This window comes from Xiphophorus couchianus, chromosome 19 (assembly GCF_001444195.1).
Source record: "Xiphophorus couchianus chromosome 19, X_couchianus-1.0, whole genome shotgun sequence".
Lineage (NCBI taxonomy): Eukaryota > Metazoa > Chordata > Actinopteri > Cyprinodontiformes > Poeciliidae > Xiphophorus > Xiphophorus couchianus.
Genome location: NC_040246.1, coordinates 22,887,728 through 22,915,555, shown reverse-complemented (window position 1 = coordinate 22,915,555; position 27,828 = coordinate 22,887,728). Strand labels below are relative to the sequence as shown.

The 27,828-nt window shown below is 41.1% G+C and overlaps 1 protein-coding gene and 2 long non-coding RNA genes across 6 annotated transcripts in view; 2 read left to right on the top strand and 1 right to left on the bottom strand.

The window, feature by feature from the left end:
• The first annotated feature begins 43 nt into the window (after nt 1–43).
• LOC114134578 (uncharacterized) lies at nt 44–7,211 on the top strand. The gene is made up of 4 exons (XR_003593413.1): nt 44–534; nt 637–1,799; nt 4,700–4,828; nt 6,244–7,211. It is a non-coding gene; the product is annotated as an uncharacterized LOC114134578 (long non-coding RNA).
• LOC114134576 (uncharacterized protein C14orf132) lies at nt 5,911–27,230 on the bottom strand. Its single transcript, XM_028001271.1, has 2 exons — nt 27,094–27,230; nt 5,911–8,430 (listed from the first exon to the last, which is right to left on the bottom strand). The coding sequence occupies exons 1-2, from the start codon at nt 27,118–27,120 to the stop codon at nt 8,194–8,196; spliced, it is 264 nt and encodes an 87-aa protein (XP_027857072.1). The 5' UTR covers nt 27,121–27,230; the 3' UTR covers nt 5,911–8,193.
• Nucleotides 8,429–27,828, top strand: part of LOC114134577 (uncharacterized) — a 33,673-nt gene continuing 14,273 nt past the window's right edge. For 3 of the 4 annotated variants that reach the window (XR_003593409.1, XR_003593410.1, XR_003593411.1), the window contains exons 1-3: nt 8,429–8,824; nt 9,478–9,593; nt 19,820–19,959. This is a non-coding gene — a long non-coding RNA (uncharacterized LOC114134577). Of the gene's footprint in view, nt 8,825–9,477; nt 9,594–19,819; nt 20,298–27,114; nt 27,267–27,828 lie in introns of those variants that run through there. The other variant, XR_003593412.1, reaches the window with a different exon arrangement.

Sequence of the window (27,828 nt, the reverse complement as noted above, 5' to 3'; positions counted from 1 at the left end):
AATCCATAATAAACATAATAAATCCATAATAAAGACAATAAATCCATAATAAACATAATAAATCCATAATAAAGACAATAATAATAAAGCTGCGATAAACAACATTATGAGTTTGAACGTTGTGACATTTTGTCTGTTGAAACTTCCTCACTGTTAAAATCGACCACAAGCCTGTTGCTGCTGTTGTCTGTTCAGAACCGCCCCGGTTGTTCAGAACCGGGGCGGTTCTGAACAACATGAGCGTCTGGACCCGGAGCCCGCCGCTGTCTGGAAATATTCTGCTCACTTCCTGTCTCCTCCTGCCTGTCTGTAGAGTTAGTTGATGCGCGGCGTGTCGGCCATTAGCCCCGCCGCGCCGCCGCCTGCTGAACCCCAGGCTGCTTCAGACAACAGGACACGGCTCGCCCTGAAAACCCGACTTACTGTTTCAACAGCTGGTTCTGACAGCGGGGCCTCTGCATGGAGAAGAAGTGAAAGTTTACAGAGATGTGGGTTTAGATGCAGGGAGGACTGAAACCACTACTGCACCTCAGTGTGAGTCACCCAATAAATCAGTGGCATCAACACATGAAAGATTTTTAACCTTAAACCCAGAACCGTGTTGTTTTCATTCTTCTTTTTAAATAGTCCAGATAGTCCAGAAAGTCTGACGTTGAGGAGGAAGAAGAGAAATGGACGTGTTTGCATCAACAGTCGAAGCTAAAAGTTTGCATTTCTGGCTCAAAGTGTTTATAGTAGAAAAGTGTGTGGGAGTTCGATGATTTGGAAAGAATTTTCTGTCCTCAAGCTTCTTACAGGCTTTCTGTGGTTATGACTCAAACTCTGCCTTCATAAAATAAATGTAATTAAGCAGAAAAAAAAGATTAAAAGTTGAAGAAAAAATATCTGAAGCACAACTTCTGGAATGATCTTTGACCTCTGGTGAGGTGAAGGAAACTTAGCAGAGCCTGCAGTTTGTGTTTTTCAGCAACACGAAGCATCTGGGACAGAAAACGGAGAAAACATTTAAAGAGAAAACGGAGAAAACATTTAAAGAGAAAACAGAGAAAACATTTTGGTTGCTGTGGTAAAAAGTTTGAACTCTCAGGCTGAAGCAACTTGTAATTCCTGTTCTTAGATACTTAAAAAAACATTACGCAACATTCAAATGTAAATATAAACTGAGTCTAAACATAATGTGAAGCATAACATTTTTATAAAAAGACGTATTTGGATGAAGCTTAAGGAAATAGAAGTGATAAAGCAGAGTAGCATCAAACTGTTTCCTGGATGTAATCCCAGACAGATCCGTCTGTCATTCAAGATTAAGTTCAACTTTATTTATAAATCCCATTCAAAACAGCTGCTGTACCCAAGTACTGCTCATAAAAACAGAAATAATAAGAATATACAGGGGAGAAAAATAAAACAAGAATATTGAAAACATTAAGAAAAGAAAGATGAAAAATTCAACTAAGAGCAGCAGGAAACGTTTTATGGTCTGGATCAGTTTCTCTGTGTTTTAGGAGTTTCCTGTCTGACCTGAATAAAGTGAGGAAAGGATTCAGCAGATCTGGACGTCATGCAGAGCAGATCTGGACGTCATGCAGAGCAGATCTGGACGTCATGCAGAGCAGATCTGGACGTCATGCAGAGCAGATCTGGACGTCATGCAGAGCAGATCTGGACGTCATGCAGAGCAGATCTGGACGTCATGCAGAGCAGATCTGGACGTCATGCAGAGCAGGTCATGCAGTTCTGCAGCAGAGACACATGCAACACGCAGGCAGGGCTGGAGAAACACCAACCAGAGATAAAAGGTTTGAAAGTATTTCCACTCCTACATTATTACCCAGCATGCATCATCCCTAAAATAACACTTTGATATGAAGTAGATCATGAATCAAAATTTTATTTAATTGAGAGTAAATGTTAACAAGAGATTTTGTAGAAATAAAATGTGTTTTTTGTGTGTGAGATTATGAGTTTCTATGCAGGTTCACCTTTTATTATTAATAACTGTAATGAGTTCTGTATTTATCCTCCTGTGTGATCATTTAAACTCTGTAATGTAACTTTGTGGTGCACTCATCTCATTCTTATTGCTCTATATGCTACAATTATTATTGATATTCACATGAACATTAAATTAGCGGCTGTAAATAAAACAGACCTGTGGGTCCCTCTACTGGCCAGAGCTCATATCGCACCCTGCAACCACTAAACAAACCCAGAGGAAACTTCAGGAAATGTCTGCAAAGTTTAAAAAAAGATTAAGTTACTGAAAATAAATTGGTTTCCATTGATCCCATATTAGACCATAACAGCTCTTATATGGTTTTGTGAAAGCAGATATTTTATTTTTAACCAGCTTGTTTCTGTTTATTCAAACCTTTCCTCCATCATAAACTATAAATAACATTTTAAACATGACTGAGCAGAAAACGACTTGAATCAGTCCGAGTCTCTCTGTCATCCTGGCATTTTCTCTCCATCTGTTCGGCCCTGTCTCTCCCTCCTTTAGTCCCCGGAGTCCCTCTCTCTCTCTGTCTCTCCCTTTTCTCTCTCTCTCCCTCTCTCTCTCTGTCTCTCAGACAACGGGAGCAAAACATTTCAGTCTCCATGGCAACAGGCCGCTGATTCCCATCCATTACTGAGCAGGAGTAACAGTTGGTAAAACCCGCCACAGTGAGAACCTGGTGCTCAGTTTTATGTTATCATTTAAATAATTCGGTGGTTTTGCTGAGTTTGGTTGTAATAACTAACATGTTATTAACATGCCACTCTGGCTCCCCCTGCTGTTGTAAACAGGAACATCACTGAGCTGAAATTAAACCTCCATCTGATGCAGCAGCCAGTAAAGTTTTTATCTGCCAACCTCACCAGTAACCAGACCAGTAGAGAGCTCCGCGTTATGAATATGTTTAATATGATATGACCTGGATGAAAGAGTCATCCAGGTCTCACATAATAAATCTCCTCATGGATTTATTATCTGTGAGGAGAAAAACTAAGACTCCGATGATGTGATGATGTTTATCATGTTTTCTGTCTCGCCGATTTTTTCACTGCATTAAGATGAAAAACAACATATAATAAAATAAACACATATCTAAAATTCTGATGAGTTTGGATGAGAATAAATCTATTTGTTTTGAATTGAGTCCATATCAAACCTCCTCCCGTAAATGTGCATCGATTTTCCTCCAGAACCAGGAAAATGTTATTTTTCAACCATTTTTACTGTTTAATAGCATGTTTCTATTATTTTCATTTCTGCTTTTATTTAATTTCCCTTTGTGAACAATTAAGTATTTTTTTAATTTAACCACAAAAATGCTAAATAATTGAAAAAAAAGAATCTAATAATCTCTCGTTTTGTGTGTCGTTCCAGTGGTGAGTAAACTTTATAAACGGTTGGCTGCTCTGACGCCCTGCACCCACTGGACTAAATTCAACTGTGTCAATATTCATTGCAAGTAAAATATGTATTATGTTTTATAAAAAGTATATTACCTTAAACAGGCGCCATTTTATTACTAAACATTTACTAGCGTAGATATTAGCTTCAGGACGGCAGCCTGGGATTTTGTTTGCTTTGGTGAAAAGTTGCTGTTTAAAGAAATCTCTGTTGTTAAGGTTTGACTTTAATCAAGTGTTTGGATGTTTCTGTGCAGCAGCTGAGTTAACAATGAAACCAGCAGGTTTAACTGGGCAGCAGCTGGACACCAAGCGTCTGTTTAAGCTGCGTTAAAAGCTTTGTGTCTCTTTCTGCTTCAGCTTCATGAGACCAAGACGAATGTAAAACTCATTTAGATGGTTCAGGTTTTCCTACAGGTGGCATATCAAGGCTCAGCAGCCCCATTGATAGGTTTATTTAATTCCTATCTAGCAAAGATTCAGACCAGTCATCATTGTCTTTTCTGCAGAAAGGAGAATTGAAAGCAGACGCGACGAATCGCTGTAAAACTGTTTCACAGAAAAAAAGGAGTCACGTAAACATCAAACAAAATAATAATATGAAAACATAACCTTTCAAATAAACTCACAAGTAAATGAACTTAGATCATTTTTCTAACTCCCATAACTTCTCTTATCGTCTACCTGGGAAGTCAGGCTGGGAAACTTTTGGTTTCTGTTTTTGACAGAGAGAAAGTCTGTGTCTTCCCTCAACGATGCTCCTAAGTGAAACCAGCAGCGGCCGTCCTTCTAAATGCAGAGCTGCCATTATGTAGAGAGAGTAATGAAGCGTAGTGAGAGGCGGCGGTGGCAGCAGCAGGGGGCGGTGGAGCCCCCGGGATGGCATTAATGCTCTCTGTTCACTGTCACACTATGGATTCACCAACCAGACGAGACGAGGCAGGAGGAAACCTCAGCGAGACAGAGAGCCGGTTTTCTTTTCTCTATGAAATGTTAATAACAGTTTTAATCCTGTCTGACCCTCTGTGGAGGCTGGATCTCATTAGCAGAATGTGATTCTTATCTTTATGTAGATGATTAAATAAGATCACAAGCTTCATGAACATTAGCTTAACGGACAAAAATCTTTTAATGCAAAAACTAGTTTGAGGAAAGAGAAAAACCACAGGAGGAGGAGAGACGGTAAAGTTTCAGAGATGAGCGCTGGAAAAAAAATCCTCTTACGTTCTGCTATCACCATGGCAGCAGCCCGCTGAGATCTTCCCTTCATCTCTGGCTTTTCTTGCCCTTTTGTCTGCAGCATCAGGAGGCGAGAACAGCGGCCTGTTGGCTGCTGGTGGCAGCTGCTCATCGTGGATCTGAGCTCCATCCGTCTGGTGAGCTTCCCACGGACGTCACCGGCTCTAATGCAGCTGATTCAAACCTCCAGGTGGGAACGGATGTAGAAAAGTTTTCAGTCATTTTACAACCAGAAAACACAAAGTGGTGTCTAATTTTTTATCCCCTCTATTTATAGCCCTAAATAAACTGAATATTAATGAACAAACAGATGTGTGCAGATTACAGATGTTCAGACCAGGCAAAGAAAACAGGAACCGAAGGAGCAGTGAGGAAGAGGAGGGTGAGGAAGCACAGTGAGGAGCAAACGGAGCTTCAGCCAACACTGTTAGATGTTTGTTGTTAGTGGAGAGACTACCAGCCAGTTTTCAGCTTGAATCAGCACCAAGTGGTGACCCACCGATTTGAAACTGAAAAATCGTATATTTATCCAGTCAGTGAAGGCAACATAGGATGATATTTTAGAGTGTAAAATCAAGTCAGAGAAAACCCAAGAGATTTAAGAAACTATTTAAAATGTAAAACATGTCCATGGCTGAGAGAGAGCAGATAACAGGAAGGCTAAACAAACAGCAAGGTCTTTTACTCACATCGAGACCGCTGCGCTAACCATGCTAATGGCTAAACTGCTTAATGATTTTGTCTGTTTGAAAATATTCCTAGCGACTGCTATAATGTCACATCTTCTCCTAATTTAAACACTTAATGACAAACTGGAAGGCTAGAAAATCAAAGTTTCTTCATAAAAAAATTGTCTCCAAACGTCTGATCATTGGTTATCAGTGAGAATTAAAAATTGCTTCAGCTACTTCTGCATCCTGAATGCTTCAGACTAATATCAATTTACACATAAAGATTCCTTAGTTCCAACTTCAGGCCTGCAGACGTTCATCCAGAGTGTCGTGTGAAATCATTTGTTCTCTAGTTTGCCTGTAAACTGCAGCAGCCTTCCCGTTTGTTCCACAACAGCCGTAAGATCGAGTAGAACAGAGGAGATCCTGCCCAGCAGGATGGGTTCCTCTGTCAGGATGAACCGTTTGACCTTCAGGTCAAGGTCGTCTGAGCATCATCGGGTCAAACTGGTCTCAGATTCTGACTGTGTTCATCTGCTGACCAATGATTTCAGTAACATTAAATATCTACAACGTTCATTTAATCAACAAGGAAATCCTGTTTACATTAATACAGAAACTTTATTAGTAACATTACGTCTTTACAAAAAGAGCATCATGTTTGTGGTTTACAGTCTAAATATTTCTACCACAACCATTTAATAAAAATAACCAGATTTAAAAGTCTTTCTTTAAACATGTAAAAGTACTCGCATATTTAACACATTATTATAGACACATTTATATAAACTGTCTTTACATGATATAACAGACACAGTAATCCATGACGCTTCCTGTAAATGAATATTTGAACAAGTGCAGTGTTTCCACCATCAGCTTATATCTCTATATGATGGAGACGTTAGTCTAACAGCTACTGTGTGTTTTTCTCCAGGAACCAGAATCAGATGATGTGAGACGATAAGCAGGACTGTTGGACCCGGCAGCTTCTGCTTTAAGCTAAGTACAGACTTCAGAAAACAAAGATCCAAACCTCACAGCTCAGATGTTCATCAGATTATTACATTTCCTCTGAGCGAAGCAGAAGTTGCTTCTGCCTGCAGGTTAATTAATGTTTGATTTGGGACAGAGAAACGTTGGGACTCACTGCTGCTTCACTTATTACATGAGGGGTCAGAGATATTTCTCATTATTGCATTTCTGGTCCACATGTGGAATCTTTTCTGAATCTTTTAAATAATAACAATAATCACTTCAACAGAAACTTTATGCTTGGCCTCCTGCAGCTGCAGCAGTAGAGCAGGAAACCTGAAGGAGCTGCAGAGTTTTACTACGTTTCTCTGCTGAGTAAAACATTTTTGTGTTCCAAATATAAATGTTGTGATGGATGGAGTCTGAGGTTTGTATTGATGATCCTCCACTCGTTTTGCTGACCTGGACGGATTTGCTGCTCTGACCCAGTTTTACTCAGTCAGGCTCCAGTGAAGTCAGAGGTGAATCTCAAAAACTCATTTAATCTGCAACAAGTCAGAACCGAGTCCTGACATGGAGAAAGGTTTTCCTTAAACATCTGGTTTTATTTCAATTTTACATTAAATACGCTCTAATTCATTTCCCTTCTTACTTCTTCACGTCTCTTCAGTTCAACACATTTCTAACATCATTTAGTAAAAATTAGTTTCAAAGATTTTAGTTTGACTTGTGCTTCTAATTATTTTTCACCTAAAACTGCAAATCTTAACTAAAAACCGTAGTGAAATATTCTTATTTATGGATGCTCGTGGCTGTAAAGTGACGGATGCTTCAGTATTTCAGCTGGCAGTGAACAAACATGTTCTGTTGGGTTTTTAGTTGGTATTTTTCTCTCCTCTCGGTCAGAAGTGTTAGAAATCAGCTGGTCGCCCTGCTGCTGGATCCAGTTCTGTTGACATGGAAACATGACCTTCCTGCTGCCCTGATCGGCTGGATCCTGTCGGCTCAGCCTCCAGAACCCAGTGATGTTCGCAGGAGTCCAGAACCACCAGAAGGTTCTGGATCAGCTTGAGTTCCAAGCCTGGGCTCCTTCCAGCCCGGTTCAGTCCACTTTAACCCGACTGCAGTCCGTTTACGTAGAAAGTCCAGTCCGGTTGGAGAGGTCTGAACGCTAATCGACCTCTGACCTCTGGTCCTCCAAGCCTCGGTCTGGTTGGGTTAAAGGGAACTCTGGTTCGGTTCAAATTCATATGTGAACGCCAAACAGAACCATAGCAGCTGGAGGAGGAGCAGATGCTGGAGTTTTGGTTCCTATAGAACCGGGTCGACCGGGCCATCAGAACAGCTTTAGGTTCTGAAATGTGGAGCAGCAGCTCAGCGCCGACTGGAAGCTCATTCAGTGTCCAGCATCTCGTCCTCCTGGAGAAACACTGGGTTAGTCCAGACCCGTTTCCACGGGGTTCTGGGTTAGTCCAGACCCGTTTCCACGGGGTTCTGGTTGTTTCATGGATGCTTAAGATTTAACCAGAATTTGGACAAAATTTAATCTTTTTCTAGTGACTAGAAAGCTGCTGTTCAGGAAAAAACACACAAAATACATTTAAGTAAAATAACTAACAGGACAAAGAAACATAAAGTTAATAACCATCTTCTTAATCATAAACATCTTCAGCTAAAGAGACTCGTTGAGAAAAACCAGCCTTCCTGTTCAACGAAGAAAGCTGGAAGTCAACACATCACTGTCACGAATCAGACCTCTGGAACGTCAGCGGATCTAAAACAGCTAAACAAACCCGGTGAGAAGCAGAGGAAGGTCAGTTCAGACATGGAGGATGTTGGTTCTGCAGAGCCTCGTTATGTTTCCACACATAAAAACCGTCTGGATGACTGCAGAGTTGGTGCAGCTCGTCTATCAGAAGGTGCAGGCGTAGACGACGCCCACCACCACGATGTTCCCTATAGTGGCAATGATGGCGATCCACAGCCAGATGGCATCGCTGGACATGGACTGCTGCTCGTCCGGCTGGCCGTGCACCGAGGCGGCCGAGGCCGCCGCGTTGACGCTCGCCGAAGAGTTGAAGAGCGAATGCTCGCCGCTGTAGTCGTCGTTGGGTGAGGAGTCCATGAAGGCCCCAGTCATGACTGGGATCTGGAGGCACAAAAAGATTCAACTTGATTAGATTTTAGGCAAAGTCTTTATGAAACACAGCAGAACCAGTAAAATAAATCAAACTAAGTTTGATTTTTCCACATAGCTTTTATTGAAGATGATCTGTTAGCGCTGCCTCTCAAAGCCGCTCAGGCTTTTTTCGCGCCTTAGCAGAAAATTGGCAAAGTTTGTAATGGAAACACAGATAGTTTGTGTAACACTGATAATTCATTCTGAGCCCAAAATGAAAACCACAAAAGGTTAAGCAGACTTTTAACAGGAAGTAGCTGTTTACTCAGCAGAGACGGTTTTACTGGGGATTGTTTCGCCTGCAGGACCGGACAGACAGAAACCAGGAGTGGAGAAGCTGCGGAGCAGGAACACCTCCAGCCAGGTGAGCCTGTTTACATCACTGTGTTTGTAGCTCTTAGATCAGCAAACAGGCCAGATCTGATGGACCATCTGGCACTGAGTGCAGGGATGGAGGAGGAGGAACCGGCCGCACCAATCAGCAACCAGCTGACAGCCGGATGACGTTTTTCTCCACCTTCACTCACTTAACGCTTCTAGCATTAATAATAAGTTAGAGGTTTACCAAACCTTTTCTTTGGTAGAACATCTCTCTATGTTGTCATGGTCTCTTCTAAATAACCGTTTTCACTTTGGAACGGCCTGATTTCTTCAGCCATGGACGGTCGCTCACTTCAATTAATCAAAATGCTGTTTGTGATGCGAGCGCTGAAGTGTGAAAGGAAAACAGAAAGTAATTTCAGCCAAGCAGGATGTAAAACATCTGATGGAGAAAGAAATGAAAAATGTTTCCTCTGAGATTTTCACTCAGAAGCAGCAGAGCAGAACCAGGTTCTGATGTTCTGCTCAGAACCGGGTCTGAGCTCATCACTTAAACTTTACACTCCTGGAGATTTCTTCCAATCTAATCTTTAACCGTGTGTCTGAATTATTTTCTCATTTATGTATCACTTTAAACAGACGTCCATCATGCAGCCAGCAGGTAAAACTCAACAGCTTCTTGTTTTCATTATCCAGTTAAAGCTCCGATGAAACGACGGAGGGATGAAACAGATTTCCTGTTGCACAGAAAGACGACAGAACAGAGAGGATTTATGGAAAACTGAGCAACCAGCCGAAACCCTGACATCCAGGTGAGAAGAAGAAAACATGTTGGAGTAAAGAAACAAGGTTTCATCTTTCTGTGTCCTTCAGGTTTTACAGTTTGTTTTGTGTTGTTAATTTAATATTTAATTTATCACCCAAAAACAACAAAAAGTTGCTTTATACTGTTTAGAAAAATAATCTATATCATATTTATTTACCCTGTTATAAATATAAACAGGCCTTTAAAGAAAAGGAGCTTAACTTATATCAGACAAACAGAAACTGGTGAGTAAAAATCTAATTTAATCCCCAAATTTAATCCTGAACTATTTCAATTTGCTGTAGAAAATTAAACTTAAAAACATTTACTGCTGAAAAAGACGTAAATTTTTTATTTCTAAATCTGGCTTGGCTGTTTTTTCCTTCTCTTCATATTTTATATGAGCATACTGGAAATAATTATTTATCAGTTTTAAAAGTATTCTGGGTTGAATTTGATCCTGGCTCTAAAAAAAAACAAAAAACTTTTAAAATTATTTTTTAATGTGACAAATCGAGAATAAAAAACCTAAAACTCTGATTATCAAGCCTGGAAACTAAAGTTTCAGTAAAACTGAGATTTAAACTTTAATGAGCTTCTAAAGAAATGAAGGAAGAGACAAACCTCTCATTTCCCCTAACTCAAATAAAAATTAATTTAGAGATGATTCCCAATATATCTGGTTATTCATTTATTTTAATTCAGGTGTTCAAAGCAAACAGGGAAACTTATTTATTAGACATATTGTCATTCACTTTAACCTTTTATTTTTAGTTGTTCTAATTAAAGCTGATGAAAAGTTTGTATTCTAGGAAAGTTTTATGGTTAGAAAATATTCCGATGTTACAGATGAAGAGAAAGCTGCTGCTCTGATGAGCCTGATGGAGGCAGACAGGAAGTAGCTCGGCTCCTCACTCAGGCTCAGGAAGTGCTGATTAGTTCACCATGTCACAACATTTCTGCCTCTTACACACACAGACACGCAACGTTCAAGGTCAGCGGGGATCCGCAGCGCCGGCAGTAAAGACATCAAACTGAAAATACAGCAACGAAATCAAAACCTTTCTGACGCTCAAGATGTTCAAACTCAGCCTGAATCTTAAAAATATGTTAAAAATAAAATAAAGCTCCTTATTTTATTGCTTCAGAGTATCGAGAAACTGAATTTACAGCAGGCAGCTCAGATCGACGACTTCAAACTGCAGCAAAGCATCATGGGAAATGATCAGTTCCTGATTAGAATACCTTGATTACCAACTGAACCACGCACAGTTACAGATTTATGGATGAGATTAAATGAGATCAGAAATTTACATTCACTAAAATGAACTTTTAAACAATTTGGGACAACCTGGGCAGTGGCGCCCCCCAGTGGGGGAGCCGGGGGGCCAAGGCCCCCGTTGAAAAAAAAAAAGCATACAGCTTCATCTTCTTCAATCAAGACATCAATGTAAAAATCAATCAGTAGCTTCAGAACTCACTCATTTAAACTTTTCAGCCTTCAGGGTCTCAGACTGCAGCTGATCTTCAAACTGTTTTATAACAACATATTTATTCACTGCAGCATAAATCAATCTGCCTGATGGATGGAGCCGATCTGATTCTTACATTTCAATCTGCTCAGAGACGATGAGCAGAGCGGTAACAACGAGCCTCTCCTCGGGGTTCTTACCCCGTCAGACAGCTGATGCTTTCAGCCGTGTCTCCATTCTTCATATTTATGTTTAATTTATTAGTAACTCGTCGTCCACAGAGAGCCGTCTGCAGGGGGGATGTGCTCTGAATAAAACTGGGCCGATTCTGGGATGAGAACAAACCCAAAACCTAAATAAATATTTGATTGTTCAGCTTTGATATTTCTGGAGACCAGATTGTGTGAAAGTGAATTTACTGGAGAACATTTAGAGGAAGTCCTGGTGGGAAACGTTTCCTGTACGCAGATGTTGCCGGGGCAACAAGTGGAAGAAAAGGGAAAGACGGCCTGCTGCGTCCTGTCTACAGGCAGAGGACTAAACACCTAAACTCATTACGAGTAGAAATACTTCAACATATTTTTACTCAAGTAAAAGTAGAAAGTAACGTCCAGGAAATGACTAAATTACTTACTGTAGGTAAAACGTCTGCTGAGTATTGAGTACAAATGATCAGTCATTTCATGTTGTGTCTGGTGAATTTTTGCTTAAAACATGTTTGTTTTCATTCAGTGGGTAGAAAATCCAGAAATATTACTCAAGTAAAAGTTAAAATTATCCTAAAAGTCATTAAAAAAAGTAAATGCCTCCTCCTCTGACCAGATGTAGATAATATTTATGCAGTTTTAATTGGATTAAAATGTTTTATGACATGAGGCGAACAGAAAAGGCAGAAGTCTCAGCGATCCAGAACTCAGTGGTTCTGTTGTGTTCTGCATTGCTTTGACCCAACAGTGATTAGCTTTAGCGGCGCCAGCTGGTAGCAGTGTGCTCTCTGCTGATTGGCTGACGCTTTAATGTGGCCACAGAGAGCAGAAACCTGCGTGGCTTCACTTCCTGCTCCGGTACCGACGGTAATGAGATTTAGCTTCAGTTTTCTCTCCAGCAGAGCAGCTGGATGTTTACAACAGATTCCCAAATGTCTCCCTGAACTTCAGCAAAGTTTGTCTGTTGTGATGCAGACGCAGCGATGAAACGTTCATGTCCCAAACCTCCATCAGTCACTTCAGCGTCGACCCTAAGAAAATGGCCACATTCATAACATAAAGCTTCATCTACTGGCTTCACAGACCAGCAAAGCAGATAAACAGAATCTAAACCATTAAAAAAGAAGATAATGAGGAAAACAACAGAGTTGGCCTTTCAGTGAGCAGAGGTTGAAGGTTGAACTCCTCGTGTCGTAAATCTTTTCTCTCAGTCTGAGGTGTTGAAGCTTCTGGTTACCAGGCAGATTTACGGCTCCATTGATTTTCCTCCAGTCTCAGCGGCCAGCAGCATTTTTAAATAAATCTTATTACTCAATAGAACAAGACCAGCCTGAGTGATTTTCTCCTGACGCCTCGATCAATCTGTCAGAGCAGCAGAAGTTTGGTGTGACGGAGAAAAACTTATTATACTTTTCTAATAACACGAATGAGCAATAACTCCGGTTCATGTTTCTCTCTGGACTGAACCTGGACCTGAAGTTATTTCCTGTCTCATTATTGTGACTCATGGTCAGAGCGGAGAGGACGATGGAAAGGTCTTCTTAAAAACATGGAGGGTAAAATGCAGCTATATTTGGTCATCTTAACCATTTGAAATGCTGAATGTGGAGGTTGATAATTTGGCTAATAATATATTCTATTGTTGTTTCAGTTAATCATGGAGAATATTAAAGTTTGTTTTCTGATTCAGAAAGCTACTAAACGGTTCACACAGGCCGCTCTTTGTTCCTGTCTCCGTCCAGAGACCCGAACATGGAGCGCTCTGTGGCTCCATGTTCTTCATCCAGCCTGATGGTTCTGCCGGTCCGTGTTTGTCTCCGTCCTCCTGGTCGTTTGGACTTCAGCGCCGGTTCAGCTGCTCACTCCTTCCTTCTGTTCCACACTCAGGTGAGGATTTGGATTATGCAGCAAAGCTGACCTGAATTCCTGCTTCTAAGAATGATCATGAAGATTTAAAGAGAGTTCCAAACATCCAACATGAAAAGCAGCAGGACGGATTGAAAGCAGAACCAGTAGCCAAGCCTCGCTGCTGCTCCAGTTCTCCAGCAGCTTAAAGGTTTTATTTACTGTACGTTCAGTTTAACTCCAGTAAAAACCTCCGATCCGTTCAGCATCAGTTCCTGACCTGAAGCTCGGCCTCGGTTCGGTTCCATGACACATGCAGGTTCAGTTCAGCTGTGATCTAATGGAGGTTCTGAAGTGACGTAAAGACAAAACTGGAATCTGATTTGAGATTCCTGCTCTGCATGCTGGGAAACCAGAGCAGATGAGAGGATTTTCACTGACTGATGATTTTTATGATGCTTTAGAGACAGAAGCTCAGACATGTGGAGGAATCCTGCGCTGGGAACCGCGAGCTAACATGTTAGCTGCACTAATGCTAAAACGCTCTTCATCATCATTACGCTAATGCTAAAACGCTCGTCATCATCATTACGCTAATGCTAAAACGCTCGTCATCAACATTACGCTAATGCTAAAACGCTCGTCATCAACATTACGCTAATGCTAAAACGCTCGTCATCAACATTACGCTAATGCTAAAACGCTCGTCATCAACATTACGCTAATGCTAAAACGCTCGTCATCAACATTATGCTAATGCTAAAGCGCTCGTCATCAACATTACGCTAATCCTAAAGCGCTCGTCATCAACATTACGCTAATGCTAAAGCGCTCGTCATCAACATTACGCTAATCCTAAAACGCTCGTCATCAACATTACGCTAATGCTAAAACGCTCGTCATCAACATTACGCTAATGCTAAAACGCTCGTCATCAACATTACGCTAATGCTAAAACGCTCGTCATCAACATTACGCTAATCCTAAAGCGCTCGTCATCAACATTACGCTAATGCTAAAACGCTCGTCATCAACATTACGCTAATGCTAAAACGCTCGTCATCAACATTACGCTAATGCTAAAGCGCTCGTCATCAACATTACGCTAATGCTAAAACGCTCGTCATCAACATTACGCTAATGCTAAAACGCTCGTCATCAACATTACGCTAATGCTAAAACGCTCGTCATCAACATTACGCTAATGCTAAAACGCTCGTCATCAACATTACGCTAATCCTAAAGCGCTCGTCATCAACATTACGCTAATGCTAAAACGCTCGTCATCAACATTACGCTAATGCTAAAACGCTCGTCATCAACATTACGCTAATGCTAAAGCGCTCGTCATCAACATTACGCTAATGCTAAAACGCTCGTCATCAACATTACGCTAATGCTAAAACGCTCGTCATCAACATTACGCTAATGCTAAAGCGCTCGTCATCAACATTACGCTAATCCTAAAGCGCTCGTCATCAACATTACGCTAATGCTAAAGCGCTCGTCATCAACATTACGCTAATCCTAAAACGCTCGTCATCAACATTACGCTAATCCTAAAGCGCTCGTCATCAACATTACGCTAATGCTAAAACGCTCGTCATCAACATTACGCTAATGCTAAAGCGCTCGTCATCAACATTACGCTAATGCTAAAGCGCTTCACAACACACTGTTAGCAGAAGCTAACGTCAGTCCAAATGATATCTGCCCTTAAAATACCACAACCCTGGAGAACCAGTTTCATTTTGACATTATAAATTACATCTTCTATAATGTTCTTAAATATTGTATTTATGTTTATTTCTCTACTGGGTGAATAGTCTTCACTTCAAAATAAGAGCATGAATTTAAATGTCTGTCAATAAACAAAACTTCAACACAAATGTTGAACTTTATTCAAATAAAAGTTTATAAAACCTCCATAAATTATTAAAATTTAGATGGGAAAATACATTTAAGGGAAGCTAAGAGTGCTAAACGGTTTTATAGTTAAATAAAGCACTAATTAAAAAATTAGCTTTATTATTAGCTAGTTTGTGGACGAGCGCTCACCACTGATGATAGAAGAGGAAGAAAAATGTCATTTAAATTGATATTACAGCATTAATATCACATGAACAGAAACACCAGAAATCACGATTCTCCATGAACTCCAGATCCGTTCAGAGTGGAGTGGATCCGTTCAGAGTGGATCCGTTCAGAGTGGAGTGGATCCGTTCAGAGTGGAGTGGATCCGTTCAGAGTGGATCTGTTCAGAGTGGATCTGTTCAGAGTGGATCCGTTCAGAGTGGAGTGGATCCGTTCAGAGTGGATCCGTTCAGAGTGGAGTGGATCCGTTCAGAGTGGATCTGTTCAGAGTGGATCTGTTCAGAGTGGATCCGTTCAGAGTGGAGTGGATCCGTTCAGAGTGGATCTGTTCAGAGTGGATCCGTTCAGAGTGGAGTGGATCCGTTCAGAGTGGATCCGTTCAGAGTGGAGTGGATCCGTTCAGAGTGGATCTGTTCAGAGTGGATCCGTTCAGAGTGGAGTGGATCCGTTCAGAGTGGATCTGTTCAGAGTGGATCCGTTCAGGACTTTATCATGTCTGCTCTTGAGTTTTCTCCAGGTCTTCTTCTCCTCAGTCATATTTCTTAATCATCAGACATTTCTCTGTTTAGCGTCTTTAGAAAATTGTTCTCACAAACCAAAGATGTTCTGGAAGCAGATTGTGATTTTCATTCATCTGCTGCTCTTCTCTTAATATCATGTCCCATTAATTACTGCCTTCCTCAGCATCAGGTTTCCTCCTGTGGTTATATTAATATTTGCATTCCTAATTATAATTTTCAACCACCACAGCAACTTGCAAAGTCAGTCGTTGCATATTTACACAACATGCTCTCATGACTGCCTGCAAAAACCCTTAATAAGGATTTTATTTAATGAGCACAAACTTCCATCTGGGAAAAATATCAGTGAAACTTTTTCCTGTTTTTATTATCGAATGGACCAGAATCTGAAATACTATTTTATTTAAGAAAGTCAAATTTTTCTGATTATCAGATGCATGGAAATATGGAAATAATAACGCAATCTTTGATCTTTAAAAGTAAAAAGTAATGTTTGTTATTGGGTTTTTGGTTACCAAATAGTTGAGATATCTTTGAATGTTTGTCTTATTTGTTTAGTTTTCTTACAATAGAAAATCCTAAACAGGCTCAGCAAATGATCTGATGGCGTGTGACCAAATAAATCTGACTTTTATACAATATTTAATCCTCACATTAAGAAGAGCTGACTTATTAAATAAGGTCAGTTTTGATAATAACACAGAAACAGCCATCAAGGATTCCTGCATTTATTCATGACATGTTGATAATGAACCACATTGATTTTCTCATCATATTGATTCATGCCCTGCCTCCTGAACGCTTCCTCTGGAATGAAGGAGAAACTGTAGCAGCTGTAATTGAAAAGCCCCAGGATTAGTGTAAGCAAATGAAAGTGAGACGCGCCTGCAGGACTCCTCACAACGACCAGGGGAGATAATTAATCACGGGGGCCCAGGAGAGCTCCGGTGGCAGCCAGCAGCCATTAGACAGAAAAACGACGAGATCGGGGGAAACAGAAACTGAGAGGATGACAGGAACTTAAACATGGATTCAATTTATACCCGACAGGAAGCTGCTGTGATGGAAATACGGTTCTGTGGAAAAGTATTTGCTCCTTTTCTGGGGGTTTTGTCCTTATTTGAACCATTTCTTCTCACCAGTTCGCCATAAAATCCAGGAGTTTCATTTCAAAACGCAGCAGAAGCACAAAACCTGAAACCTTCCAACCACAGGTTGGGATCTATAAACAACAAGCTTGTTGGGAGAAAGTCTGATCCCTCAGCAAACGAGGAGGAGACACAGGAACCTGGCAGATCAGGAACTGAAGACAAACTGCAACATAATTCCTCACATGTTTAATTTCCATCCATAATCAAACTTTAATCATAATCATTCAAAACAGCCGAGTTATTTATGCTTCTGCTGATGAGCAAAAGCTTTAATAAGGACACTTCATATTAAATAATTTAACTTAACATAAATATAAATACTGCAGTGAAACCTCTTTGCGTTTCGCTGCAGAATTTTAAATCTTCCAGCAAACTTCCAAAATCTGTTTGAAGATTTTGCAAATATAAGAATCAGGAAGGAAGTTCAAACGTTTTCAGGCCTGATCTGATGCACTCCTCCTCTATGACCTGCAGGGGGCGGTGGCTCCCCCATCAGGAGTCGGGTCCTGACCCCAGAACGCAGCAGTGTTATGACCTTTAACCCCAGCGTGCCAGACGCCTCCTAAAGTACCGATGGCAGTCTGCAACGTTTATTTGTTGCGCCGTCTCTATGGCTACCAAAAATAATATTTTGTCGACTCTCTCCTTCACATCAACGTCTGCCTCCATGAAATAGCGTTTCTTCGCTTTTTCAGTGTTGTTGCCATGGTGACCATGAATTAACACTGATCAGCTGATGATTTAATTGCTTCCTGGTGTGCATGGTTAAATCTGGATTCTTTTATTTGTCTTATCAACCTGAGCTGAAGTTTCTGCAGCTCCTCCAGAGTTGGCTGGACTCTGATTAGTTAGGCAGTTTATGAAGACAAGGCCCAGCTACACTTCAGATGGATGTTTGTAGTTTCACGGTTCAGGAGGTGTGAACTCTTTGAAATCCATCCAGAACTTTTTAACCGACTCAGTGAAGAACCTTGAGCTGGTCAGCAGCTGTGAGGATAAATCGGTGGGCCGGCCGCTCCAGCGCTCGCTGTCTCAGGCTGTGTGTGTTTCCCCTGCAGGACGAGGCCGGTCGGGTCGGTGTCATGAATTTGTCACACATGTGTCATGTTGGCCTAGTTAGAGCACAGATCTCAGGAAGCGTCCAGCAGCCAGTCCCTCTGGATGGACGCTGACATCACCGTGTGTTAGCGTTAGCCACCGTTTGGACCAACAGCCGCTTACAGAAAATGTGACAAAATGCAAAAACAGCCAATCTGTGCACAGATTATTTAGAAGGAAAACACGAGGCTCATGTTTATTACCCCACGCCTTCTGTCCATCAGTCTGTGATATGAATAAATGGATCGCTGAGACTGTCAGCCTCATATTACGGCAAGCAGATTTTATTCAAGAAGCTTTTTCTGCTGCAGCCAAACAGAACTCAAATCTAATGAAGAGAAATTGTCTCAAAATTAGAATGGAGTATGAATGTGTTTGCATTACCTGGCTGGTTAAACAGATTCCAGCAACAAATGCTGCAGGGTTATGCAATTCTTACAAACAGGCCCCGAAATATGCAGCCAGCATAATAACATCATGTTTAATAACACATAATCCCATCACAGAGTCTGTTTGCAGTGAAAGAAACAATCAAACAATTGAAAGGTTTTAAAATCTTCTATAGAGAAGCTTTACTCAGGGAAGCTCAGAGCAACATCAACGGTTCGACCCGTAATAACTTCTGCAAGCAGGACTCTGAAATCCAACTTGTGAACTGATTCACAACTCCGAGTGCCATCGTAAAAAATTAAAGATGTAGAAAAAGAAAATCAAAGCTGCTGTACTCCTCTTCCACTCATGCATAACAGCAGCCATTCCCAATGATTTCCATACGTAATGTAACTGACTCAACTGTAAGTGCCTGATTCATCAGATGAGCATTAAAGTTGCATGCGCCTGAAATGAGAGGAACATTCTGATTTGTCTTGAGTTCAATATCATAAAAAGCTGCAGCCTGTTGGAAAAATAACAGCTTCTATAAATCTGATGGTGGAAAGAAGCAGAACTACAGACAGAGAGGAGAGAGCGGCGCTGAAGAGGGAGCATTAGGGTGGCGGTTCTGCTGGGATCCGTCCAGCAGGAAGATCGAATATTTCAAAGCTTTTTCAGGTGAAAGTGGCAGAAATTTACTATGAGACAGACTGCTTCATGTTGCCGTGCAAAAATAGGAATAGTTTAAAGGTTTCACAAAATCTTAAAAGTGTGGCAAAGTGTTGACCTCGCTTTACCCTGACACCCCTGAATAAAATCCTGTGGAACCGACTGGCTTCAGAATTAGAGGTGTAATTTAATCTGAGCAGAAATTCAGCTGTTCTGTGAAAACCTCACAGGTTCATTAGAGAACAATAGAGTTTTCCTCCTGATGGTCCGGTCGACCCGGTTCTACTGGAACCAGAACTTCATCACCCGCTCCACCTCCAGCTGCTGTGGTTCTGAGTCAAACCAACCTGTTCCCCTCCTGGCCTGTGGGGGCGCTGCACCAAGAACCACTGAAGGAAACGACACAAAAACCTCTGAAGACGCTGAGAGCAACTTCCTTCTTCACCAGATGGAAACAAGATGGAGGCGTCAGATTTTTCTCTTTAGTCTTTGGCATATTTGCTGTAGAAACTAGACAATAATACTTGGTAAGATTTTGTGTTTTTGCAGTGCAGTGCTGCACAGCATCAGCTCCCTGAAAATAAATCCAGTAATAAATAAGTGGAATCAGAGGGAAAGCGTCTGTCTGATCTGCTTTGGGAACCGTCCTGATCATCAAACCCAACGTCACGCTGAGACTGTAAAAGCAGGATTTTCTCCAGGAGTCAATCAAAAGACAAAGAAGTTACACTGAAATAAAACAATATATAAAATGGACAGCATGTTTAAATTTATGATCTACAACAAATGATTTCTGACATTGCAGGTCGTAGAAATGTTGAAAGCGGAGGAAGAGTCTAACAACAGCCTGGATCTGCCGACTTGTTCATCAGTAATCATGGAGGGCGTCAGGAAATATGATGAAGATCAACGACGGCGTCTTCAGAATCACCTGCAGCCTGACAGGTTCAACTCTCTGCTCCTCTAACCTCCAGGATCTGATCACTAACAGCTTCAGAAAATCTGAAAATCATCTCTCAATGAGTCAATAATAAATTATACACATCATTATGCATAATTCAGATATTAATGCCAGTGTAACAAGGAACATGGTGCAGACTGCAGCAGATGTTACTGCTTCATACTTTCCTCCTCTGCTCTCCGTTTCAATCATCGCAGGACTTTGTGCAACACGAAGTCACTGAGGTGCAAAAGATTGGCAGAGAAATCTGACCACCAAATTCACAGAGCAGAGAAACTGAGGGTTTCTGTTCCGGTCCATTAACTGGACTCTGCTGCTGCTGGTCAGTTATCCTGAATCAGAGACAAATGAACCGCGAGCAAATCCTGGCAGATTTCCATCGACTGTAGGAGAAAATCCAGAGAAGTTTTCAGTTTAAAGGTTTCACAAACTGTTTCAAAGTTTTAACAATAAATCAGTTCAAAGGTTACTGAGATAAATGATTATGTTTTCAGACCATTTTCAAGTAATATAATGGTGTAATAATACAAGTACAATCTCTATAACTCTCCATAAACTTTAATTTCTAACAAACATTTAACCCTAGAACTTGTTTGAAGTATCCAAAATAAATAAACAAAACAACAAATAAAATGAATTATTAAAATTCTGCCCTTTAAAAAACGTCTAGTTGAGTAAAAGCAGCAGCCTGCAGGCGTCAGCTGCTCACTGTTGGGTTTGAATCCCAGTTCAGACGGTTCTGCCTGCATGTTCAGCCCATCAGGTTCCTCAACGCTACGACTCAACAAGCAAATCATTCAAGAATTATGAAGGACAGCAACATGAAAGGACTTCAGGTTGTAAAGGTCAAGCTGGACGTCCATGACCTCTGAACCCTACATGGTGAAGTATTGTGTTAGAAGACATTAAAAAATGAAGCATTCCAACAGAGCGATGGTGAACCGGACGTTTCAGTAGCGACGTGAAACAGGAAGCCTAACACGACCCGTTCCTGGAGGCAGAGCGGCTCTGAGGCCCGGATCAACGCGCAGACGGGAAACCTGCTGGTTATTTTCAGAAGAAACCGACTCATTTATCCCCAGACGGATTCAGACGAAACGAAGCGGGAAAACTTTCATTAGCAGACGCTCCATCGTCTGTTTGGGAATTTAAAAACACGGGACTGAATGGAAGGCCAAGCACGGACTGGGAGCACTGGGATCCAGTTTGTAACTGGTCATGAAGTGAAGCAGCAGAACAACAACGGCTGCATGTTTTCCTCTTCAGTCACTTTCAGGGTTGTTCTCTGCCTTTTCAGTGACGATCTCGCTCTCCTTTGGCATACACGGATATTTTCTCAGCCTGAAGCTCTTCAGGGTCATAAAAGAGGAAGACGACTTGAAAATCAGGGTGGATGTTAAGTTTGTCAAGACAACAGCTTTCATAAAAAGATGTTTGTAGCGAACGCTGGCCTGAGGGGAAATGAACTCCTAAAGATGAAAAGGCTGCAGCTCCATTATTGCTCTCTTCAAATAACCTCCAATTACCGGGACCAGGAGGTCTTTAAAGGGGTCAGTCGAGGCATAAACACATTGTGAGAAGATAATGTGATTATGTAATTCAATATTTTTCTGCAGCCGAGAACAAAGGCGGTCATGATTTAGGCTTTAGCCCGGCTGATCTTTCAGAAAGACTGCTTAGCGAGAAAATAATCTCATTTGTGAACTACTGAACTCGCTTTTCTGTATTCTGCCTTCATACGAGGCGGCAGTGGTGCACAAACAAATCTTATTGAGCCTGCAGCCTGTCTCTGTGTCTCACTACCTTTAATCATCTACTCAGCTGGCACCGGCCCTCAAGGACTTTCTGTTTCAAGATGAAACTTGGCATCAAAGTAGAAAACACAAAGTGGTCTTGCCAGTTCCCCCTCAGGGTTCCCAAAGTTAGCTGGAAGTTCAGATGGAGACAAGCATCACCTCCATAATCCTCCATTTACTCTTGTCTGCTTTCTTTGACCCCAGAAGAAATGCACAAACCTAAAAACAGGTTTAGGCTGTTTAGCCTAAACCTGAATTATTTGGATTATTTGGACACCAGAACAGAGGACACATCGGGCCCCGACCACAGACTGCCTTCCAGGAGTTAGCATTGAAGCATGGAAGTGGAAGTGTCATGGTTGGGTCTGCAGAACCTCACTGTCTGCTGGGAATCAGAGAGAAGGTGAGAAACCATCTGTAAAAATAAAATCAGAACCAGAACTGGGTCCTGTAACAGGACGATGATCCGAAACACGGCAGTAAGTCCACCAACTGGACCAAGACATGGATCCAAAGGAACCTTTTCATCTTACAATACAGAAGTTTCTGGTCATTTACGTAATGAAATAAATAGTTTGGGTGTTTAACTGTAATTTAAAAAATATGTATTATGTGAACATTTTCTCAGAAAGTTCTGAATATGTAATGGAGTGTCCTGATTTCTTCACATGACTGGAAGCGACAAGATGCTGATGGATGTCTCACATTGTGTGAGAAACAAGCAGACGTCCAGAGCTGCCAGGCAGCCTGATCTGGACAGGAAACACCGCCAGGCTGAGTCTGGCAGGAACCCAGAATGGAAACGAGTCCTGTCCAGAACACACCAGAGTTAATCTCCACTAGGTCTGAAACACGAAGCTCCCGTCTCCATCCAGTCAACGGCTCTGCACTTTACACAGAGATAACAGAAGCTCACAGAGCCATTTATTTTACGGTTTTGATAAATAGATCGTGAGTCGAAGCTTTAATGCGTGGAAGCTGCTGAGGATGAAATGTTAACCTCAGATTAAATTTAGAGTTAAAATCCCGTTTCACCAAATCCTAAAGCTTCTCTGCTGGACTCAGATCCGGTGACGGTTTGTCTCCTGTTTCTGTTTCTACCATTTCTGCATCCATCTGATTTCAGCATACACTCAGAGGTCAAGCAGCTTTACAAAAGACAGCAGACAGAACAGAAACATTAAAGTCTTCATCCCCAGAGGATGAAGTCTAATTGAAAGGTAAAGAATAATTTGCCTTGTTGGGTTCAGCTGAGCATCCGCAGTGACTGTCACCCATCAGGCCTCGTTTCACAGCGCAGCTTACAGCCTAATGAATGACGTCTTTTATTTTTAACTACTGAGGCATTAATACCAAAGGAAAATTATTACACAAACATATTGTACAAACAGTATTTCCCCAGGTTTCTGTGATAAAAGAGCCAAACAACAGTCAGCTTTGGTCTGCAGCAGGACGCACATGATGCATGCTCCCAACTTTAACTGCATGATTATTTTCAGAAAAGAGATTTTCATTTCAAATAGATTTAAATGTACTAGAAGCTGGAGTAAACCACAGCAGCAATGATCTGGTTCTTCATTACTAGCAGGAAGAAAATCAATAAAAGAAGTTAAGGCAGAAACTCTTTTTTTAAAGTGACGTCTGGGCATAAAACCCCTCAGCAAAGAAATTATTTCAATGTCAAAAAAGCTGTGAAATTTTCTGGGCCGCCAGGAAGGAAACATCCTCCAGTTAAAGTCGTCATTTCTCATCTCTGAATTTTGATTTTTGGCTTTTTTGATTGTTTTTTTTTTCATTGTGATGTAAACAAATCAAATAGGCATCAAGATCAGGTGAACAGATACAGAAACAAAATGAAATGAGCAGAAAAAAAATCCTAAACTAAGAAACCACCAAGGATTCAGCTGAAAACTGAATATCCAAACCAGAAATCTACCAGGAAATTATTACAAAATTAGAAACTGCTGGGAAATTCAACAATATGTGTTTTATTCATGATAAAGTTGAAAACTTTTCTTTTCTTACTAAATCTGAGAAAAATGCACCTTTAGCTAAATTTCAAGGTAATCCCTCAAACTGTCCTTGTGTGGCAAAATCCAGAGGAATCAGCAAAGATACCAGGAGGAGAAAAGCTGCAGAAAACCTGAAGCTTCTGTTCATCTAAACAATTATATTCAAGTTTAACCAGAAATGTCCAACAATCAAACCATCCAGTTCAGTTCTGTGTCCAGAGATGAACAGAAGATTAATCAGCAAAAAGGGTTTTAGACTAAAATGAGCAGAAAAGCCAATCAGACAGGAAGAGGCCAGAACTCCCAAAGAACCGTATAAAATCTGTTTACCGACTCGTCCTGTGGTTTGATGAGGCTAAGTTTGAAATATTTGGCTATAATGAGGAAGAAGAGAGAAGCTAGCAGCCTGAGAACAGCTGCATGGCGGTGGCAGCATCATAATGCAGGAAAGACGGTTCACATCACAGAACAGGAACAATATGTGGAAAGACTGAAGGAAGACATCAGATTTAGTCTGATTTCATGTCAGAGAGGAAACCTCTGCATGTCGTCAGACTGCAGGGATCTGAAGCTTATAGATCGGTTTGATTTCTGCGTTATATTCAGGGGAAACATACAATCACGCTTCTAGAGTCAGAAACCTCCTGTGCATAAAATCAGAATGATTTTTCAGAAGTGGCTCTTAAAACAGAGAAGAGGAGCAGAGCAGAGCCAGCCGAGTCTTTAACATTTAAACCAAACAGGAAAGGAGGCGCTCACCTCCAGGTAAGGGAAGCTGAACTGGTTTTGAACTCTTCTGCTTTTGGCCACTGAGGTTTCATCTTTAATGAGCCGCAGCAGCGACCAGCTGTGAAGCAGTTTGGACCTTCAGTAAACCCGATGCCTCATTTTTGAAAACTGCAGAGCTATGGGAGGAAAATAATAATATTTGTGTGTTTAAGTTCATCCAGAGGTAAAAAACAAACAGCTTCCTCTGCTACCAGTCAGCATTTAATCAGCTGTTTGGGTTGCAATAATAAATGCTTCAGTTTGTTGAGCACCTACACTGTGGTTCTGTTTGCAGCTAAATATAATATTATGTTGTAATTTAATATCATCTTTAAATTCCTTCTGTGTAAAATTAGTGAATAAACTATGATCCTTTAAAAAATAACATGAAATGAAAGAAATGATGCTCTTTGCTCTGATTTTGATCCATCTGTAAGAATGTTAAGAAGTGTGTTATAAGAGGATGTCCTTTAATCATCTGTATAGACTTATAGCCTTCCTGTTATTCTCTAAAAGTCTGGCTCTCTCAAAATGACAAAGTTCCACTGGAAGATTATTTCACTTGTACCAAAACATTTTGCCATGTTGTAGGTGAAATAATCTCCCAGTGAAACTAGAACTTGTTAGTCAGTATTAAGGGATTATTGACTTTAGAAAAGCTCCCATTTCTTGCTGAAAAGTTTCCTGTAAGTTAGTTTTATCTTATTCCAAGTGTACTGAGATATTTGCGGTGTGGTTCCTGTCAGACTCCATCCTGGTTCAGTATTTAAGCTCCTGGTTCTGTTTTGTTTATTCTCTTCCCACCAGCTCCATGTCCTGCTGCCTTCCTGACTCTGCAAGTCTTTATTTTTCAGTATTTAAAACTTTTCTCCTTTCTAACTGTCAAAAAGTTACAATGTTTTGTTGATTTTCAATTCAAGAGCAACTATATCTGCAGAAGAGTCTGTTTGTTTCCTTTAGTTCTTCGTGGAAAACAAATAATCAGTCATGATTGATTATCACCTCCATCTTGTTTTGGTTGCCTGCAGGTTTCAGATTCACCTGTTTCTGTTTAAATTATCCAAGAGAACATGACTGAAAGTTATATTTGTTCAAATGTTTCTCAAAGTTTTCATGAGAGTCTCTGTCCTTCGTGCAGGAAGCAGAGTGTTTACCCAGCTCTCCTTCCTGCTTCCAGCAGAACATCTCTGTTCTCAGATGAGCCCACGCCCCGATGCATTTCCATTTAGACGGCCTTGATTTAAGGAAAGATTTCTGAGCGTGTGGCCCTTCAGAAAAGCCCTGAGCAGAAAAACATAATGCAATGAGCTCCTTAATAGCTGCATGGAGAAAGTCTGGAGCGAAGCAAACCGCTGGCAGGACGGAGGATGAAACCAGGCACTAATGGAAACAAACCTGAAAACAGAAACGACCCGGTAGGAGAGGCAGACAAATCAGGTTCAAGATATTGAATTTTAAAAGTTTAATATCTCAAACCTTTGATATTTTGATTTTAACAAAGAGATTAAATTAAATTCTCAATAATTTTGTAGTAGTTGTAACTGTAGAATATTTTTCATTGCGTAATTAGTGAAGCTATCTGCTCTGGTAGTCAGCCTGTAGTTGTAGCTGCCTGCATGTTTGGACATATTTCAGCTTTTCTCTGTGTCTGAGCTAAATGAATGAGTCTCTGTGGCTTCAATTAAACTTTAAATGCTAAAACAAAACCTGCAGAAGACAAACCAGAATAATGTTTTCAAAGATTTATGTAGCAAAACAAAGCAAACATGGATCGATTATTTGGTGAATTTCTACCAGAGTTATTGAGAGCTGCAGTTCTGACAAAGGAAAAACTGCAAAATTATGCAGCTGCAAAATTAAGCACCTTCCATTCAGATGGAAGGTGCTCTAGTTTCTGCATCATTAAAGTTTGTTTTTCTCAACTAAATATTTCTGAACATCCATATCTGCTTTTCATGTAAACAAAAGAGGAAACATGGAGGGACTTTATTTGGGCCAGCTGACTGACAGTGTGCAGCAACAGGTGAAGAAGGGGAATCAAACTGAAAAAAAAACAGTTTCCTCTGACACTTTCTGAGGGATTTCATGAAAGGAAACAAACCGACACGGTGGTTTAGAAACGTCAGCACAGCAGAAGCTCCTCATCTTCCTCCAAACGAGATGCAACATGAATAGCATTATTATACAAAACAGGAATTATTATTTTCGCACCAATTACGGTGATATGATTTAGCCTAATTACCCCCTCAGAAGAAGAAACAGGAACATTAGACAGTATTAAAACGCTGTTGCTCCTCAGAAATATTTTGTCTGGACCGAAGCGAACAGAAACCTGATGAACTTTCAGAGGAATCTGCTCTCAATATTATAAAAATAGCAAAAATAATACCGGTGTTATTAATAGACGAACTGTTTCCGTCTGAGCTGAGCAGGATGAAAACCGGAAGGCTGGTAAAGTGCGCGCGCTCTGACCTGCTGACCAGCCACACCCATTCAATCAGAGAGCCGACTAATTAAAGGAAAGTTCAGAACAGCCACCGACCTGCGCGGCCATGAAGGACAGATCCATGCTGCTGCTGCTGCTGCTGCTGTGGTTCTGCTGCTCCGAACAAAGGCACTCAGTGAAGGATGAGAGTATGGCTCCGCTTCCTGCCGCTCACAGCATCCAGCCGGTCCGAAAACACACCGACCGACCTCGCGTCAGAAACATGGTGCTGGGTCTGAGGAGGAAACCCCGAGGAAGAGGAGGAGAGGCGAAGCACACGGAGTGATGGAGAGATGTGGGAGAGACACGGAGGAGGAGGAAGAGGAGGAGGAGGAGGAGGAGGAGGGGGAGGAGGAGGAGGACGAGGAAGGCTGTCACATCATAACAGAGGAGGTGTGAGTCCTCCTCTCTCTCTTTCTCTCTCTGGTTTCTCATAATTCATCCATATTCCTCTAATCAACATGTGTGAAATAAAACATTAAAATTTATTGTTTTCCAGCAGCAGCTTTTTCACAAATAAAAAATAAAATAAAATGAAAATACCAACCTATTAATTTTCTTCAGAATGACTTCAGTGGACCAAAGCTCCATGGTCAGCAGCGGTTCCCCTGGCAGCGCCGCTGCTGCTGCCGCCATGCAGACGTTCATGAGGTCCAATTCAAAAGAGCAGTAACAGTTTTTCTGGATCGCTTCGACCCGTTTAAAGGAACCGGATCTGTTCTGTCTTCCTCTCCTACGCCTCCTGCATGTGTTAAATCTTTCTTTCAGTGGTTTGACACATTTTCCTGACTG

Excerpts from the sequence above, each read along its gene's own strand:
- LOC114134576 (XM_028001271.1), bottom strand. The coding sequence starts at position 27,120 with ATGGATCTGTCCTTCATGGCCGCGCAG. Across the intron at positions 8,431-27,093 it reads TGTCCTTCATGGCCGCGCAG|ATCCCAGTCATGACTGGGGC; the intron begins GTCGGTGGCTGT and ends TTGTGCCTCCAG.